The 17,909-nt window shown below is 42.2% G+C and overlaps 1 protein-coding gene and 1 long non-coding RNA gene across 3 annotated transcripts in view; both read right to left on the minus strand.

The window, feature by feature from the left end:
* The window catches only part of TOP2B (DNA topoisomerase II beta), a 63,627-nt gene extending 45,954 nt beyond the window's left edge, over positions 1-17,673 (minus strand). For both annotated transcript variants that reach the window (XM_030494093.1, XM_030493222.1), the window contains exon 1: positions 16,807-17,673. In XM_030494093.1, the coding sequence (XP_030349953.1) occupies positions 16,807-16,863 (57 nt within the window). In that variant the 5' untranslated portion in view covers positions 16,864-17,673. The remainder of the gene's footprint in view (positions 1-16,806) is intronic.
* On the minus strand, positions 10,223-14,873 carry LOC115613710. The gene is made up of 3 exons (XR_003993565.1): positions 14,863-14,873; positions 12,379-12,383; positions 10,223-11,666 (listed from the first exon to the last, which is right to left on the minus strand). It is a non-coding gene; the product is annotated as an uncharacterized LOC115613710 (long non-coding RNA).
* Positions 17,674-17,909: the final 236 nt, after the last annotated feature.

A 17,909-nucleotide genomic window follows, 5' to 3' on the forward strand; every position in this document is an offset into this window, starting at 1 on the left:
GGGACCGGTGATTAGCAGAAAAAGAAAATACTTGTTGGATGAAGTAGAAGTGTTGAAAGACAGGAAGAGAGGAAATAGAGTTCATAGAATGTTTAGGGCTGGAAAGGACCTTAAGATCGTCTAGTTCCAACCCCCTGCCATGGTCAGGGACGCCTCACCCTTGACTGTGCCTCCCAAGGCTCTGCCCAACCTGGCCTTGAAAACTGCCAGGGATGGAGCATCCACAACTTCCCTGCGCAAACTGTTCCAGTGCCTCACCACTCTCACAGTAAAGAACTTCTTCCTTACATCTAACCTGAACTTCCCTTGTTTAAGCTTAAACCCATTACCCCTTGTCCTATTGCTACAGTCTCTAATGAAGAGACCCTCTCTGGCACCCTTGTAGGCCCCCTTCAGATACTGAAAGGTTTCATGAGGTCTCCACACAGCCTTCTCTTCTCCAGGCTGAACAGCCTCAATTTTCTCAGCCTGTCTTTGTACGGGAGGTGCTCCAGAGCCCGATCGTCCTCATGGCCCTTCTCCGGACTTGCTCCAACAGCTCCATATCCTCCTTATGTTCATATTGAAAGCAAAAGTAGTACGGGTGTAAAACCCGCCAGAATCTTGTTTAAACTGAACTGTTTGCTCTGAACTTTTGAATCTCAAGAGTTGGTTTGGTTGTTTGGGTTTTTTTAGTACACAATATGCCAGTTTTCACTTCTCATGTACATCACTATTGCATTCTTATGATTGTTCTGAGACAGTTCTCTAAAATGTTTCTACTTGTACAGCCCCAAAGACTAGGGGCTAACCATGCATCACAACACAGAAAAATGTTAATACAGATGAAGAACTCCAATCTTAGCCTAATAAATATAGGTTACAATTTTCCTATCTCAAATAGCTTTACCTGTCCCACAACATGTTTGCAGGAGTCAGTAGATTACAAAAAGTCCATTTTATTGTGTCTGAATGAGTACTTCTAGATTGTGAAAAAATACTGCAGAATTATTGGAACGGGATTCCTACAAGCTGTTGTCTTCAGTACAACACTAGGAAATCCGTTTTCCAGTTAAAGTCTTACTGCCAACTTTGAGGAGCTTATACATTCCAGCTCTTACTACTAAGAAGAAATGTGTAGGGTATCAAAACTGTATCTTCTGTTGAGATGCTACTGCCAGACTGTTATCATGTTGACAGAGACTAGAGGTCACACCTAGACAAGCTTTGCTGCCTAAAAAAGAGCTAGTGCTGCAGAAGTGCCACTTCTTGGGGAACAGTGAGCTTGCTTTAACCCAGCAGCAGTAAGGATGTTCTGTTACCACGCCCCCTGTGACAACTATGTTATCTTCTGTAACACACTAACTGGAACATGATAATGTATGACTTAAAAGGGTGGGGAGGGGGCAGGGGAAGAACCCCACAAGGGATCATTGTAACTTTTTTTGCTTCCAGATCAGTGATTACTACCAAGTAAAAAAAGTAGTCTTCAAAGAACTTTAATTCTATAGTTTTTACTAAGGCATCACAAACACCTTCTCAGTATGCTTTACTTAAACATTTAAGTTTTGTTGTCACAGAGCAGGACAGATTTTATTTGTACAATCCTCCAAATATAGGATATCTTCTGCATACAAAAAAATACTTGTTATAAAAGTTTAGAACTTATTTAACACACTATTGAGGCACAAGCATAAAAACAACATCCAGAAAGTATTCAACTAAAACTAATATTACTATGCAGGCATGCAGCATCAGGAGTCCACAGAACTGCAGTTTCCCAGATCAAGCATTTTGGGCTGTGCTGCACTCTGAAACAAAAGGCCAGCTCCGAATCCCTGTATCGGTCTTGAATGGACTTTTTTTAGAGTTCAAGTGATGTTTAGAGCTCATCCCAAAAAAAGATAAAATCATCACCACCAAATCCAGGACATAGATCTATGGACACAAGCATCCTCCACAGTCTTCCCATTATGTTTTTCTTCATTTCAAAAGCAAAATAAAATTCAGAAGTGCTTTAATCTGCACTTCCCCTCCTCCCCCGCTTTTTCTTAACTGAGCAACCAATAACTGCAGTGGTGTTAAACTGACCATCTCATCCGTGTATTTTGAAATTGTCTCCAGAATGCCTTTTGTATTCTGTCCTGTATGAAAGATCTTCACATTGTTAGAGCTCAAATAACACTTCTCAAAACAGCACCAGCTGTTGTTGCATGAGAAAACCACTTAAGGAGAATTAACCAAGTGTCACAAAAGACTTTTAAGTCTTCTGCTTCGCAATAAGTATGGGTTTTGTTTGTTAACAGGTTTCAGGGTCTGCATTGCAATCTTGTAATTTTTATTTTTAGACAGTATTTGACTTTCCCCAACATTCTTGTGACATTCACAACTTTACAGATTCTGAGTAGTCTTTCAGACTTTCTAACCCTCCATACTGATGACGAATACACACAGCCACATACATGTAAGTCAGCAAGATGACCATCTGTAAGTAGTTTGAAATGCTATTGCATTGTGCATCCTTCTTTATAGCCATGCAGTTACACTTCATGCTGTGAACTCTGATGTAGCTAGCATCTTAGACACTCATAACAAATGCTGCATAGTGGTAATTGCATGAAAAAACATACCGATTCTCAGTTGACTCCAGTTGCTGTTCAGTTTACTACATCAAGATTACTGTGCATGCTACCATGACCATGTTTTATGACTTTTAACTGCTTTCTCCATATCATTACAGGGTTTCTCTTTTGAAGTTGTTTTTGCTACGAATTTATCCAGTAGTGTGTGAAAGCTATAGTCATTCTTTCCTTTTGTGATCTCAAGAGTCAGAACCCAAGTAGCCTTTAATAGACGACAGTTTGGCAACAAGAATTTTACTGTGTACCTTCTTTCCTCACATTTTGCCTTTTTTTCTTCTTCCAATCTCATCCGTTCAAATTTCTGCATGTAACAGAGCAGGCATGACATCCGTATCAAATCAAAGATTTTTATTGCCTTTTATAAACAAAACCTCCCCACAACGACAACAAAAAACTGGTCATGTCATCATCTTTGCATTTCAAAATTACGTTACATCACCATGCTGAATTTGGTCACTTATGCTGCAAACAGCTGTACCTAATACAGCTAAATCTTAACACACATTTGACCTGGGTAGTTTGGACGCCCCAAAGAAAAGCTATTCCTATTTAAATGGGCAATAAAATATAAAGCTACAACACAGGTTTCATGATCAGTTTCAATGTTGCCATAACTGGAACTTTGGTTCGACTCCTTACTTGAAGTGGAAGCTTTCCTTTAAGTAGTGTAATTTCACACCATCACAAGAAGCTGAAAATCCTGCAAAATGTTAATGTCTCCCCCCACTTACATAGACTTAATCCTGTATTGGCCACCATCATCTTCTCCACACTGTAAACTATCTGTAAAGCACAATAAAACGCAACAAAACAACAAAATAATATGGTTTTCTTTAGTCTGCTCATTCTTTCTTTCCCATATTAGGTGGCAAAAAAGGGTTCACTTTCTAGATTGTCAGACAAGCACAAATAACAGAGGAGAGACGTTGGTATCGGAACAAGGACTTACCCTCACTTTGGCTTTGTCTTTTCAGCCTTAACCTCCTAAAACCACTACAAGCAATGATTGTTCTCTGGAAAGGTAAATGAAGCCTTGAGATACAGAATTTAGAAAAGGACATACCATGTGTCCTACATTCCCTTAAATAAAGTGTAGGATAAGCACATTTAGTGGGACAAGACAGTAAATTGAGTGTAATTAAGCTGTAAAACCCAGGGAGGTTAATTAAGTAACAAAATCCAGGGATGTAGTAGATTTTGTACCACTTAGAGGTCAAACCAAAACTACCTCTTCTGAGGAAGATCAGTGCAATATAGCATTACTAGGTAATTCTATGGATAGCACATACTTGACAATAGTGTGGTGTTATATATTGGATCATACTGGCCTCTTCTTGCCATAGAAAAATATATGATGAATAAATACATTGTTATCTAAACATTTTGCAATTCTCCTAAAGAAAACTCTGGCTGAGAATACCTCCCACCATGAAAACAAAACTGAAGGGAGCTTCAAAATAAACCACTCTCCTGCTGTGTTTAACAAATGGTTTGGCTCTCCTGCCAAGATGCAAATACACAAAAGTAGCAGTTCCCTGTTACCACAGCTAATTTCCATAGACCACTGCATACATTAGCGCACGAACCAAATATCTCTATCAGATCCTCCCCAAAGCTGATCATAGGAAGGAGTTCGCAGTAAACTAACCCAGAGCTAGTCTCACTCCAGTGAGACTTCTTAATCTCCTGGTTTGGACAATTTTCCCTGGACTCTGAAAGCATCACATTACATAGAGTTTTGTTACAATGATTCAGTTATACAATAGCTTGAGGATAGTCAGATTTCCCCATTATAGAAAACCACAACAGTTAATGGCTGCCAAAAGGGAAAAATTCTTTCTTTCTCACTACTTCTCTGCTCCATATAATCACAGAACGTTTAGGACTGGAAAGGACCTTAAGATCATCTAGTTCCAACCCCCTTGCTATGGGCAGGGATGTCTCCCACTAGACCAGGCTGTTCAAGGCTGCCTTCCAACCTGGCCTTGAACACCGCCAGGGATGGAGCATTCACAACTTCCTTGGGCAGCCTGTTCCAGTGCCTCACCACCCTCACTGTAAACAACTTCTTCCTTAGATCCAACCTAAGCCTCCTCTGTTTAAGTTTCAACCCATTATTGCTTTTCTTATCACTACAGATACTATATTATATCAATCCGGATAGAGATTCCAGTATCTGGAAGGCTGCTATGTGGTCTCCATGCAGCCTTCTCTTTTCCAGGCTGAACAGCCCCAACTCTCTCAGCCTGTCTTCATAAGGGAGGTGCTCCAGCCCTCTTATCAGCCTTGTGGCCCTCCTCTGGACTTGTCCTTCTTATGTTGAGGACACCAGAACTGCACAAGCACTCCAAGCACGGTCTCACAAGAGCAGAGTGGAAGAGCAAGATCACCTCCTTTGACCTGCTGGTCACACTCCTTTTGATGCAGCCCAGTATATGGTTGGTTTCTGGGCTGCAAGCACACTCTGAAGCCAGCTCATGTTCAGATTCTTTTTGACCAACACCCCCAAGTCCTTCCCCGCAGGCTGCTCTGAATCTCTTCTCCACCCAACCTGTAGCTGTGCCTGGGATTGCCCCAACCCAGGTGTAGGACCTTGCACTTGGCTTGGTTGAACTTCATAAGGTTGGCATTGACCACCTCACAAGCGTGTAAAGGTCCCTCTGGATGGCATCCCTTCCCTCCAGCGTATCAACCGAACCACACAGCTCGGTGTTGTCAGCAAATTTGCTGAGGGAGCATTAATCCCACTGTCCATGTCAATGACAAAGATGTTGAACAGGATTGGTCCCAACACCAACCCCTGAGGGACGCCACTCGTTACTGGTTTCCAGATCGACATTGAGCCGTTGATCACAACTCTCCGCATGTGGCCATCCCAACAATTCTTTATGCAGCTGATCTTATTTTCTTTAAAAGCAACTAACATCTGCCCAGGCATGATGACAATTTAACTGAATTTTACTGTTAAAAATTTTAATTGCCTCAAATTTTTTAGGTGTCTATTCGCTGACAAATTTTATTCCAATACTAAATTTTGATACTGTCTACCCAGTACCAAAAAGTACATCTATGGATGCTTTGGTAACAAATTAATCTTTTAAGAATCTGTTTTTCCAGCTAAAATTCAGAGACTAGGAAGGAGAAAAAGTAAATTACTCTTGTACAAAAGGAATTTATTCATGTTAAAATTTAACACAACTTAAGACAGATTTCCTACAGATTCTTAGAACAATGATCCTGCAAACCAGTGAATGAAGCAGTTTGGTCACTGAATGACCAAATCTGTTTGGTCTACCGTTCATCAGCCAGCTCACACAACAGCTCTCCACGAGCCAAGAAATCAAAAAGTTAGAGGCACTGACATCAAAGCTTTACATTATCAGCATTTGGCAGCACCTTTTTATAACTCAGTGTTTTCTCATATCCTTGCCCTTTGTAATGCTTTGCTGCATCACCAGTTTGAGTGCTGTGAAAGTATTCTAGACTGTCAGCACATTTACATATCCCAGTTGCCAAGATTACTTTGAAAGGGAGCAACACAACCTGATAGATCCTTCTGACAAACAAAATCTTTGAAACCCATTCAGGCTGTACGCCAAATATCCCATTCCTGGAAAAGCACTGTGATCTTTCTTTCAACACCCTATGGGCTCTACAGCCAGCTGAACTCCTGCTGTACCACAAGGTATTTTTACTTTGCTGGACTATCTTCAGATTAATAAGCAAACCGTAGAAAATAACTGTAGAAAAAGTTTCAGGAGTGAGCAGGACATGTAAGACATCCATGCTGCAAGAGAATACATAGAGAGCACAAATCAATCAGGTCAGCTTTTCAGCTCATGTTAACTGGCATAACAACATGAACAGGAGTCAAGTTGTGATGCAGTGGAAGAAGTGACTGGACCCACACATGAAGATTTTATTCCACACAACACTCGAAGCCCACTCAATTCTAGTCAGCTTGAGGATTACTAGTCATGTTACGTTAGTGATAGAGGAAATAGCAGCACATTTACTAAACACAAAGTGCATAAAGGGAAATTAATATGTTTTTTCTCTTTTTAAAAACTGTCCCAAACATCAAACAAACTCTAAATCTTGCAAATAATGATCACATTGCTTCCTCTCGAATACCAGTTTGCTCCGCAGTTACACACGGATCTGCTTTTTTACTATTAGAATCATAAGTACCTATGTTAACACAGCCACATTTTCTGGTATTCTGTGTTTTCAAAATCTATCATTTTCTTGCACATGAAAGTAAATATGAATCTAGTGCTCTTCAAAAAAAGCCACAAACCCAAAAACAGAACTTAATTGCTCAATTCTTACTATGCAACATCTATTGCTCCTCCGGAGACTTTACAAATCTTGAAATGCTTTTCAAGTCTCATAAATATACTACATATTCTGGTCTCCATCCCGTAGTAAACTACATGAGAAAGGAACACAGGTTTGGTGTTCTAGACATATACACAAATTCAGAAGGAGGAAAATGGGCAGCAATGAGGCAAAAAAGCCTGAGCACTGCTCCCTGAGCGCTCCTTCCTCAGCCACTCATCCCCCTACAGCTGTTATTATAAAAAGCCTTTTAGGATTGCTCACTAAAAATGCTGAAAGTCTTGAAGATCATCAAAACTCTACCTCTTAATTTTTTAAGAATTGCATCTTGGCAGGCAGAAGAATTCACCCCTCCATAAAGGTACCATATAGGAGACTCAAAATTTCAAATACATTTTGACATTAATTTTTAAGTTGTTCAACATTTTCATCATCTTTCTGTTACCTGACATGTATGTTTATCGCTCAGCTGGCAAAGCAGAAAGTCTACATGGCATATCTGAAAGATTTAACTAGTGTCAGGAAGGGCAGGTTAACATGATACAACTTTGGGTTTGCCTTCTCTCAAGTATCTAGATGACTTCCCCCTCTTCTCCACCAGCAAACCCAGCTAAGGAACTACCCCACACACACACCCCAGCTACTGTCTCATGTGCTTTTATAGTCTCTTAATTGTGAGTTTAAGAAAAACCCTCTGAATAACAAAACAGAATAATGGCCTCACTTCTCGAAACTGCTCTCCTTCAAGTAACTTGATTACATTTTACTCCAAGACTGTGATGTAATACTTGAAAGTTTTCATGACAATAGTCATGAAAGAGTGGTGAAAAAGACTGTTAGGATCACTAAATATTGCCCAACAGAAAACACTACGGTAGCCAACATAGAGCTGTGTTGATGCATGGAGGCAACAGCCTGAATGACTGCGTGCACTAAAACTCTCTCTGTATCAGGTGGTCTAAGATGGTGTTATTTTTCCCCAAACACCTTGCCATTCCTGTCTCTTTATATCATGGTACACAACTCCTGTAGGAATAAACACAAGACTGAAACATTCATACACTGCTACACTGTCTTCCCTAAAAAGTCAAAATACCCCAGAGCTACCAGAGATTGGACAGCTGCTTTCCAGTATCTCCAGTGAAACTCATGCTACCGATTTCTTACAGGTAAAGATGCTCTTCTGAGGGGGTGACTCCAGAATTCTTACAGAAACATTGCGTATCAAGTTATCTGGTTGCAAGAGCTTTTTTCTGCCCCCCCCCCCCCCCCCTTTATATCAGCTTCTTTTGCTTTATAAGAAAAGAACTTTTCAATGTTACAGCTCCTGCAATTTTGTCATGACAAGAAAATACTGTTCCTTGCTCTCCCCTTGAAGATTCCTGCACAGATTGAGAAGGCGGGTGTGTGAGATTCTGGCACCCCACCAAGGCAGACATTTGTCCAGTTTCTCATGAACCTGTCCTTGCAACTGTTCAACATCTTAAAGAAGGAACAGGAAGCCTCAGCCTAACCAGGCCCACTCATTTATTAATAAAAAAGTAAAAGAAATCAGTACCTTTTAAAGACACACAGTTTACAAGACAGAAGGACTGCTTAATGTATCAATTGCAATTCTACCTCACAAATCAGGAAAAACATGCATAATAGAATCACAGAACAGCTAGTGTTGGAAAGGACCTTAAAATCATCTGGTTCCAAATCCCCTTCCATGGGCAGGGACGCCTCACACTATTAGATTAAGCAATTTAATCCTCCTTTATGCCTTTTTTTTTTTTAATAGCTTTTTGAATTATGTCCAAATGAAAATATAGATCTGAAGTTTAGATCTGAACCTCTCAAACATATTCTAACTCAAGCAGCCTTTACATTAACTCTGCTAACATCCTTTTTTCTTACTTGCTGGAAAAAAAAAAAAAAACCAGAATTGCTTAGATGTGTACAGTGTAACAAATATACAGATTTATCATTTTAAGAAAATAAAAAATTAAAAGCAGTATTTTACTTTCAGCTGCAAACTGCAATTATATATAAAGTGGAATTGCATTAAGGCTCAGTGTTTTTATAAAGCTTTGTTAAATGAAACTACATGAGCTGTTATCATAGAAGAAGTTTAACAACACTGACTTCAAAACATAACAGAAGGACTCAGTTGATAAGAGCAACAGCATTTATAATCACACTGAAGTTTTTAAGCCAGCAGATCTGATCCTCATTAACAAGGAGGGATCTTTCCCTGCTTTTCACATCAACCTTTTGAGTTCTTATTACTGAACTATCTGAAAAAAACAGCAAGGAAGTAGTTTTTGAACAAAATTTACTAAGAACTGGTCTATCACTTTGCTTCTGAGGAGCACTTTTCTCCTGTGTTTATAAAAACAACAAACATTTGGTGTGTTTAATCTTGACACCTTAGTTTGTTGCTAGAACTTAAATGATACTTATGATTTTAGTATTTATATTCAAAGTTGTGTAAAAACATTTTACATGTGTTGATTTAATATTGGCTTTAAATTTCGGATATAAGCATTAAAATACCTTCTTCCGAAATACCTAGGTTTTACTACATTCACCTGAGAAGACACCAGTAGGTCTCCAAGCATACAATTGTCAAGAAAGGCTTCTTCACACAGTTATCCACATTTAGAATGATATATTTTTGTTTAATCTGCTTTGGAAAACTTCCAAACTGCCTATATAGTGCAGAATAATATTTTCTTTGTAGGTGACTTGCAAAAAATTTATTATTTTAGATGAGGAAAATTAAGTTTTCGGTACCAGTTTTCATTTCCAAGTTCTCTCCGTATAATCTATAATATATATAAAACTCACTCTTCTTGAGTGGAATCACTCATCTCAGTCAGCTAAGAATCACATGTGCTGCTTTCAATTAATTGAAACAAAGGCATTTGAAGACTGTTTTTGCACATAGACACACAAGACTGTTTACATGCAAGGTAAAAATCTACTTCTGGAAAATAAAGTCTGTGAAAATAAAATGCCAGGTTTAAGCTAGAATTTTTTTCAACCCTAAACTGCCTACTTTAAATTATTTACCTGGGTTTTTTTATTTGGAGAGGTTACTTTATCTGTCCAAATAAAGTAATTCCTTACTTACTCTTTAATACAGCATGGGTAGCTTAGAAATCAAACATACACACACACAAATATAGTCAGATAGAACATCAACAGAGGACACATACTTGAATGTACACCTTCCTCACTAAACACCTAAAGCAATCCCCCATGTTTGTTCTTCCTTTAAGTAAATTCCCCCACCCACGAGATACACATTCCTTTCTAGAGCTTATCACAATCTAGTTCCCCACTTCTACACATTCAGCATTCTTTCATCTATGCCAGAACAAGTTTTCCTCCTAGCATAAAATACACAGGGTGAAGATGTGTGTTATTAAGCTGCAAGACTGGCTCAGTTGCAGTCCAAGTGGTAGCCCTGGTCTTGTTCCATCACCAAGCCTCTACCTGATTTCACCTCTGTCACTTTGACCCTGCATTATTCAGGTCTCCTACATGGAGAAGACTGGACCAGTAAGACAACCACAAAAGATTTCACTGGACGGTAGTGTGAGGGATAGAAGATAAGATGTAACAACTGTCTTCTGGCAGGCAAGCCATAACAGTGAACAAATCCCTTTTCAGAACTGTTGTGTCTGACTTGCCAAACAGAGCCACAAACATTTCCCTCTAGTGCTAGAATTATTTAGGACAGTCATCACATCTCTGCAACGCTGCTTACTTAAGGGCACCAGAATCAGGAATTCAACAAGAGCAAGACAGAATGCTGCTTCCCCTTGTAGTTGATACACTACATATAGCCTAGAAAATGCATTATGTTTAATAAAAGTAACCAGTAATATATTGAGGCACCTATTTCAGGCCTGACCTCCCTTCCATTGCATAACAAAAAAGGGGGGAGGGACACACACAGCGCACAAAAACCCCAAAGAGTTCTCTGGTCAACATAATAGCAAAAGAAAAGGTAGATGCTCATAAAAAGCAAGAAAGGAGCACTGAAACAAGACTTTGCAATGACATAAGGCTTTTTTCTCCCCTCTGCAGACACCACAATACAGCAAAGATAAGACAGTAAAACTAATAGCGTATGTAAGAACTGTTACACATGACAAGCATGTTCTAGGCCTAGCTTCAGCCGTCAAAGAAACAGATCCAGATAAAGAAACTGAAAGCAAGCTAATTCTGAGCTTTAACCTGGGTCTACAGATAGAGCAGTAACATGCTACAATTCTTGGGTACCCTGTCATAGCCAGACACTCTTCCTCCAAGCATGAAACTGTCAGAAGAAGGGAACTCCTGTCTTGCTCCTGCCCAAAAGCCCCTTCTCCCAAATTGAAGTAATGGTTGAAGCTCAGTATACAGCAACAATGGGCAGATCCTTGGTGCAGGAGAGACCTGGTTCATACTTCAGATGCAAAAAACTTCCCCATAAATTTAGAAATCATCTAGTGCAGAATCTGCAACAAGTGAATTATGACATGACTGGAAAATATCAGACATGATTCAAAAGAAAGGTTTTAATCCTCCTGAAACAAATTATTAAAAGCCAAGTCAAACTGAAAGCTATCCCTGCATTACAGTTAAGAGTGCTTGTTTGCAAATGAAATGACAGAAGAAAGACAAGGACCCTTTAACAAAATGATTGGAGGGGAGAGGTGAGAGGAGATGCTTTATTGGGTTGGTTTTTATTCTGTTTTCTTTTCAATCCATTTTCCTAGCTTCTCTATACATATACATCCTTTTTGTTAATAGAAAAATAAATAAAAAAACACCAAAACCACACCATGCAACAAAACACCCCAACATTAAGTTACAAGTTATTTTTTAGGTAAACTTTGAAACTGCTGAGAAATGCCAATAGCTGAATTTAGATTATTTGAAAGGTTGCTATCTTTTCACTTAGCAGTATACACCTACAGTATTTATTCAAGCCAAGAATGAACCAGTATAAAACAAATATAGACATTATTTCTATTCTGCTCCATTCAAGGAGCACACATCTGTTGGTTTTGGGGTTTTTTTGTTGTTCTTGCTTTTGTTGGGATTGTTTTGTTGTTGGTTTATTTTTTAATTAAGAGAAGTCATATTAACACTCAGTATATATTCACTTTAAGCTAGCATTTCCTAGAAATGAAATCTATTTCACAAAGGGCAGGAAAATGGAAGTGGTGTTCAAAGACTTCTACAATTATCAAGAGCCTCAGCTTCCATTTATCAGGCTTCTGTAGCTCTTAGGGTCAAGGATAAAGCCTTGAAAACTGACAGAAGTAACTCATGAAGCACTGCTTATTTGAAACACTTTCATAGCTTTGCGGGCATTATCGTTGTATCAGATTGTATCAGAACCAACACACTTCAGTGTTATTTGCAATGACTTCACTTTCACTACAAGAGGCATATTTATTAAAAAATAAAAAGTACTGTTACTGTACTAATACAACAGTTCATTTTATGTAGTCCCTGAACACGCAAAGGCTGAAGAATTACTTTTTTTGTTCGCAGTTTTTCTAGCATTAGAAAATGCCATTATGTTTCACCAATGAAAACTCCTCTAGTTACAAATCCATGCTTTTGTAACTAACTCTTAATACAACTTAACACTTTTGTGGGTGACCCTTGGAAATCATCCACCAAAAGCAATTAATATCAATCTCTTGGTCAAAACTCCACCTTACACCAACTGTTAGAGTGGGGAGCTGCAAGTTGATTCAACGAAATTGTCCACCAGATGAAAAAAAATGTTCCTCAAAAAGTAACTAGTACCTTTGATAAATCAGAGGTTATCTTGGCTTATTTTCATTTCTATAATGCTAAATAATCCTCCCAATAAATATTTTGGAATCATACAATGGTTTGGGTTGGAAGTGACCTTAAGATCATCTAGTTCCAACCCCCTGCCATGGGCAGGGACACCTTCCACTAGACCAGGTTGCTCAAAGGCCCGTTCAACCTGGCCTTGAACACTGCCAGGGATGGGGCAGCCACAGCTTCTCTGGGCAACCTGTGCCAGGGCCTCACCACCCTCACAGGGAGGAATTTATTCCTAATGTCTAATCTAAATATCCCCTCTTTCAGTTTAAAGCCATTCCCCCTTGTCTTATGCCTACATGCCCTTGTAAGAAGTCCCTCTCCAGCTTTCCCGCAGGCTACCTTTAGGTATTGGCCAACTGTTACAACATCTCCCTGGAGCCTTCTCTCCTCCAGGCTGAACAAAGCCAGTTCTCTCAGCCTGTATAACCTTGATAGCAGAGGTGCTCCAGCCCTCAAATCATCTTTGTGGCCCTCCTCTGTGCTTCCTTGAGCACACCCACATCCCTCTTGTGTTGGAGGCTCCAGAGCTGAACGCAGTACTGCAGGTGGGGTATCACCAGAGCAGAGTAGAGGGGGAGATTCACCACCATCAGCCTGCTCGTCACACTCCTTTTGATGCAGCCTTGCATACAGCTGGCTTTCTGGACTGAAAGTACAACTGATGGGTTGTGTTTGGCTCCTTATCAACCAACACTCCCAAGTCCTTCTCCTCAGGGCTGCTCTGAATCCATTCTCCACTCAGCCTGCAGTTGTGCTTGGGATTTTCCTGACCCAGGTACAGGACCTTGCATTTGGCCTTGTTGAACTTCCAAGAGGTTTTCACTGGCCCACCTCTCCAGCCTCAGGTCCCTCTGGATGGCATCCCTTCCCTCCAGCATGTCAATCACGCCACAAAGCTTGGTGTTGTTGGCAAACTTTCTGAGGGTGCATCAATCCCACTGTCCATGTCACCAACAAAGATGTTGAACAGCACTCATCCCAGTACCAACCCCTGAGGAATGCCATGTGTCACTGGTCTCCGCTTGGATATTGAGCTGTTGGTCACAGTTCTTTGATTGCAACCATCCAGCCAACTCCTTATCCACCCATCTCTCTGATGACGCTCCACGCCTCTCCAGTTTAGAGACAAGGGGGACAGCATCAAATGCCTTGCACAAGTCCAGGTAAATGACATTGATCACTCTTTCCTTATCCACCAATGCCATGGTCCCATTGCAGAAGGCCAATTTTCAATTTATATACAATTTATATATGTGTCCCCATCAGTGGTGATTGTGCTTACTTATCAGCTAACTATTGCTAGTCACATTTCTTCAGGTTCTGTTACAGGTAGCTGAAAACACAGATGATTTGCTCTTTGTTTCCATGAACATTTAATTCATCTTGCTTTTAAAAGTAGGTGTCACCTGATGCTCGTATGATGCGTATGAAATTCAGCTGTAAGGTAAATTCTCCACCACATGAAGTACCCTTCCTTTTCCACAACTGCATTTAATTATTTCTTAGTTAGCTGAACCAATGAACAAGTGTGCTGTTTAAATCACAACCAAAGCTGTTATACATACAATTCTTTATCAAGATGTGAGCACGAGGTTATGTATACAGGATTTTCTGCTTTGAAACACAAATTAACATCCCACTAAGTTTTGAATGTTTCCTCATCTTTAGAACTAGACTTACTTCTGTTACCCTTCAATTGTTTAACTCAGTTTTATTAAGAAACCACTAACAATACAAAACACATTACTCAGAAAGTAAGCATCTTAGTGGTTTCGACACACTAGTAAGAAGGCTGAAAAAAAAAAAAAACCCCAGGGTGCTTTCAAAACAACTTACAACCAAATAACAAGTAGTTGCATATCCAGCAGATATATGGCAAGCAGATTAAAAACAGATGGCTGAAACTATTACTGTCCCTAGATCTGTACCTCTCATTCTCGAGGCCAGCATATGATATCTACTCATGAACCATCACCTGAACCAACTTCTTTTTTTAAGCCTGGCACACTAAACCAATCTCTAGCCACTGGCCCATCCATTTTGGTGCCACAACACTGGGTTTTTGTATGCCACTGTTCTACAGCTGACATTGAACAGGTCTGGCTTCAGGAACTGGCTCAGAAGTCCACCTTCAGCATTTAAAATGCATGTGAGAGAAAGGAACAACATCCTACTGTTTTCTGAAGAAAAAGTGAACAGTTTTAACTAAAATCTCGTTATTACCCTACAAATACTCTACGTGGACAAAAATATTTTTTACTGCTTTTAGAGCAGGAAAAGTTTGATTACTTCCAGTTGTAGGAAACTGTTGACTCACCATAATTTAATCCCCATTACATTCAAGAACATTTCATTAAAAATGCCTACTCACTGATTTTCACACCCCATTCTGCAGTTTTCTATATAAGCTGTAAAACTTTCAATTACATGGTCCAACCTATCTGGTAGAAACTTTAATTCTCAAGAGCTATCCAAAGGCCACCGTTGCTAAAGATCAGAGCGTATTGCCGGAAGGAAAATAATTTTAGCTTCAACTGTTCCCATAGCTAAACTGTTTAATTTCAAGTGGCCCACCCAGAAACTTGCTCATTTCTTAATACACCTTTCCACACTGCCAGCTTCCTAAAATGAAAGAGAATTACCAACATAAAACACAATAATTAGAGCTACAGTAGTAGTCCATCACCAGAATACACAAGATTTGTTCACCCCAGTAATGCTCTTCACATTCTTTTCCAACAATTCAAAGACTTAGAAAGACACAACTGAAGAACAAGTTTGATATTATTCTCTTCAACAAGACTTTTCAAAAGTTCCCACCTCTGTAAAGCATATGCATCCGATTAAAGACACAACTACCTCACCATCTACCTACCTAGATACACCATCTTCTGCTTAAACATTACAGAAGTTACTCTCTTTTGAACCCTACACTGAGCAAGAGAAAGGCAGGGAAGTTATTGATTGGCTGAACCAGACCCCTTCAGGTCATCTTTGCTCCTCCTTCCTCAGGTCTCACCAAAACTAGAGAGCATCCACTCTTGCTACAGATGAGAACATCCCTTTGCACTGTGAGTCAGGCCTAATACTCTCAAAGGACTTTAAGTGGTTCAAAATAATTCACCAGTTCTACAGTCAGTTATCACCCTCTCAAATCTTATTACTTCTGACCTGTCCATGAAACGCAGTAAAAAAATATATATACACATATAAAATTAAAACAACCCCCATCAAAACCCAAAAACACAAACTAACAACAAACCCCACCATCAACCAAAACAAAAACAAAACTTAAACCACAACAAAACCCAAACAAAAAAAGAAACGCTCTTAGCCCTATTACAGTTACAACTGGAAGATAACAAAGTTAAATTCCAAGATACGATAGCCAAGCACACAGCTCCAGCCCCCTGAATATCTCTGCAAACCTCCTCCTTACCCATCTCGGAAACTTACGAACTTCAGGTTTAGTCTTTTCAGGTAGTTAGGGAAAAAAGCTGGGATCCACACCTAGCCCCTTTGGTACCCCACAAACACTTTGCTCTACAATCAGGAGGCAATAACTGCGACTTTTACGGGACGACAGACAGCCCACACGTCACTCTGGAGAGCATAACTTCAAACCAGCCCTACCGACCCATCCACTCCCCCCAAGGCAGTAGGCTCCTTCCTATCCGTTTGCTCACAGACTAACACCACCTTCCTACCAGTCCCGAGCGCCTCGAAGGGCTCCCCAAGGCTGCAAGCTCCCCTCCTGCCAGGCCCACCACAATCGCAAGCCCAGGCTGTCTTCTCCCTCTGCCTCCACTCCCTGTGCCCCGGACCTCTCCACCGAGCGGCTCTACAGCGGCTCCCCTTTCCAGCCAGCCGTCAGCGTCTTCCTCGTTTAAAAGCCAAGCCGCGCTCATCCCACACACACGCAAGGGGCGCAAAAAGAAATCATTACGATTTAAGAAGGCAAACCCCACCACCACCAAAACACAACCCCACAACTTACCACCCAAGTCAGTCCCCCGCTGCCGCCGCCACCGCCGCCTCCTCCAGACGTTGCCATTTTCTACCCGTTTCTCCTCAGCCGAAGCGAGGGCGCAAGGAGGCAACCGAAGAGGGCCGGCACCGAGCCTCGCAGCACCGCGCAGCGCGGCAACCCGCGGCCGCCCTTCGCGCTTCGCCCCGGCCCCTCAGGCACGGCGCGGGCCCTCTCTCACACCCCCCCCGCACCGACACCCCGGCAGCTCCACACCCCCTTCGGCCCGGCTCCTAGTTCATGCCGGCGAGGCGGCTGACGAGAGGGAAAATAGTCCGCCGGGGTGGGCTCCCAGGGGAAGGAAAGCGCCCGGCGGCGCAGAGCCGCGGGAGGAAGGGCAACCGAGGGGCCGCGCCGCCCGCACAAAAGCGCCCTTCCGCCGCCCGCGCTCAAACTCGAGGCCGGGAGGCAGCGGGCGGGCCCGGCCGGGCCTGCGGCTCTCGCTAGTTTAAAGGGACTGCCGGTCCCTTTACCTCACGGCGGCAACAACAGCCGCCGCTACCTCCGCCGTAGCGCTGCTCCCCTCCTCTCCTCCTCCTCAGCACCGGGCCCTCCCCTCACGCAGCCACAAAGGCCCGGAAAATAGATTAAGAATAAAACCTCCCCCTCGCGCGCACACACGCCGACACCCGGGGCCGACCCAGCCCCTCCTTCCCCTCCTCTTCCCGACCCGTCCCGGTGCCGCTCCCGCCGCCACCCCGCGCTCAGACAATAAGTGCGCAGCCCCCGTCCGGCATCAGCGTCGCGGCCGCCTACCGAGCGCAACCGGCCCGGGCCGCCTTCTCCCCCACCCCGCGCCCTGTGCCCCGAGCCGAGCCCAGCCGCCAATCATGCGCCGGAGGCGGGCAGCACGGGAGGGGCGCCGGCCAATGGGAGAGGCGGAAGGAGCGGCTGCTGCGAGACGTCACTACGGGTGGCAACAGGGAGGGAGCCGTGCGGCCGCGCGGGGGCGCCGTGAGGGCGGGCGGGAAGGACAGGGAGGAACCGCCGGGGCAGCGCCCGCCTCCCCGCGGGGAAACGCTCCGTGCGGGGCACGGCCGTCCCTGCCCCGGGCCACTGAGGGGGTGCTGGCA

This window comes from Strigops habroptila, chromosome 1 (genome assembly GCF_004027225.2).
Source record: "Strigops habroptila isolate Jane chromosome 1, bStrHab1.2.pri, whole genome shotgun sequence".
Lineage (NCBI taxonomy): Eukaryota > Metazoa > Chordata > Aves > Psittaciformes > Psittacidae > Strigops > Strigops habroptila.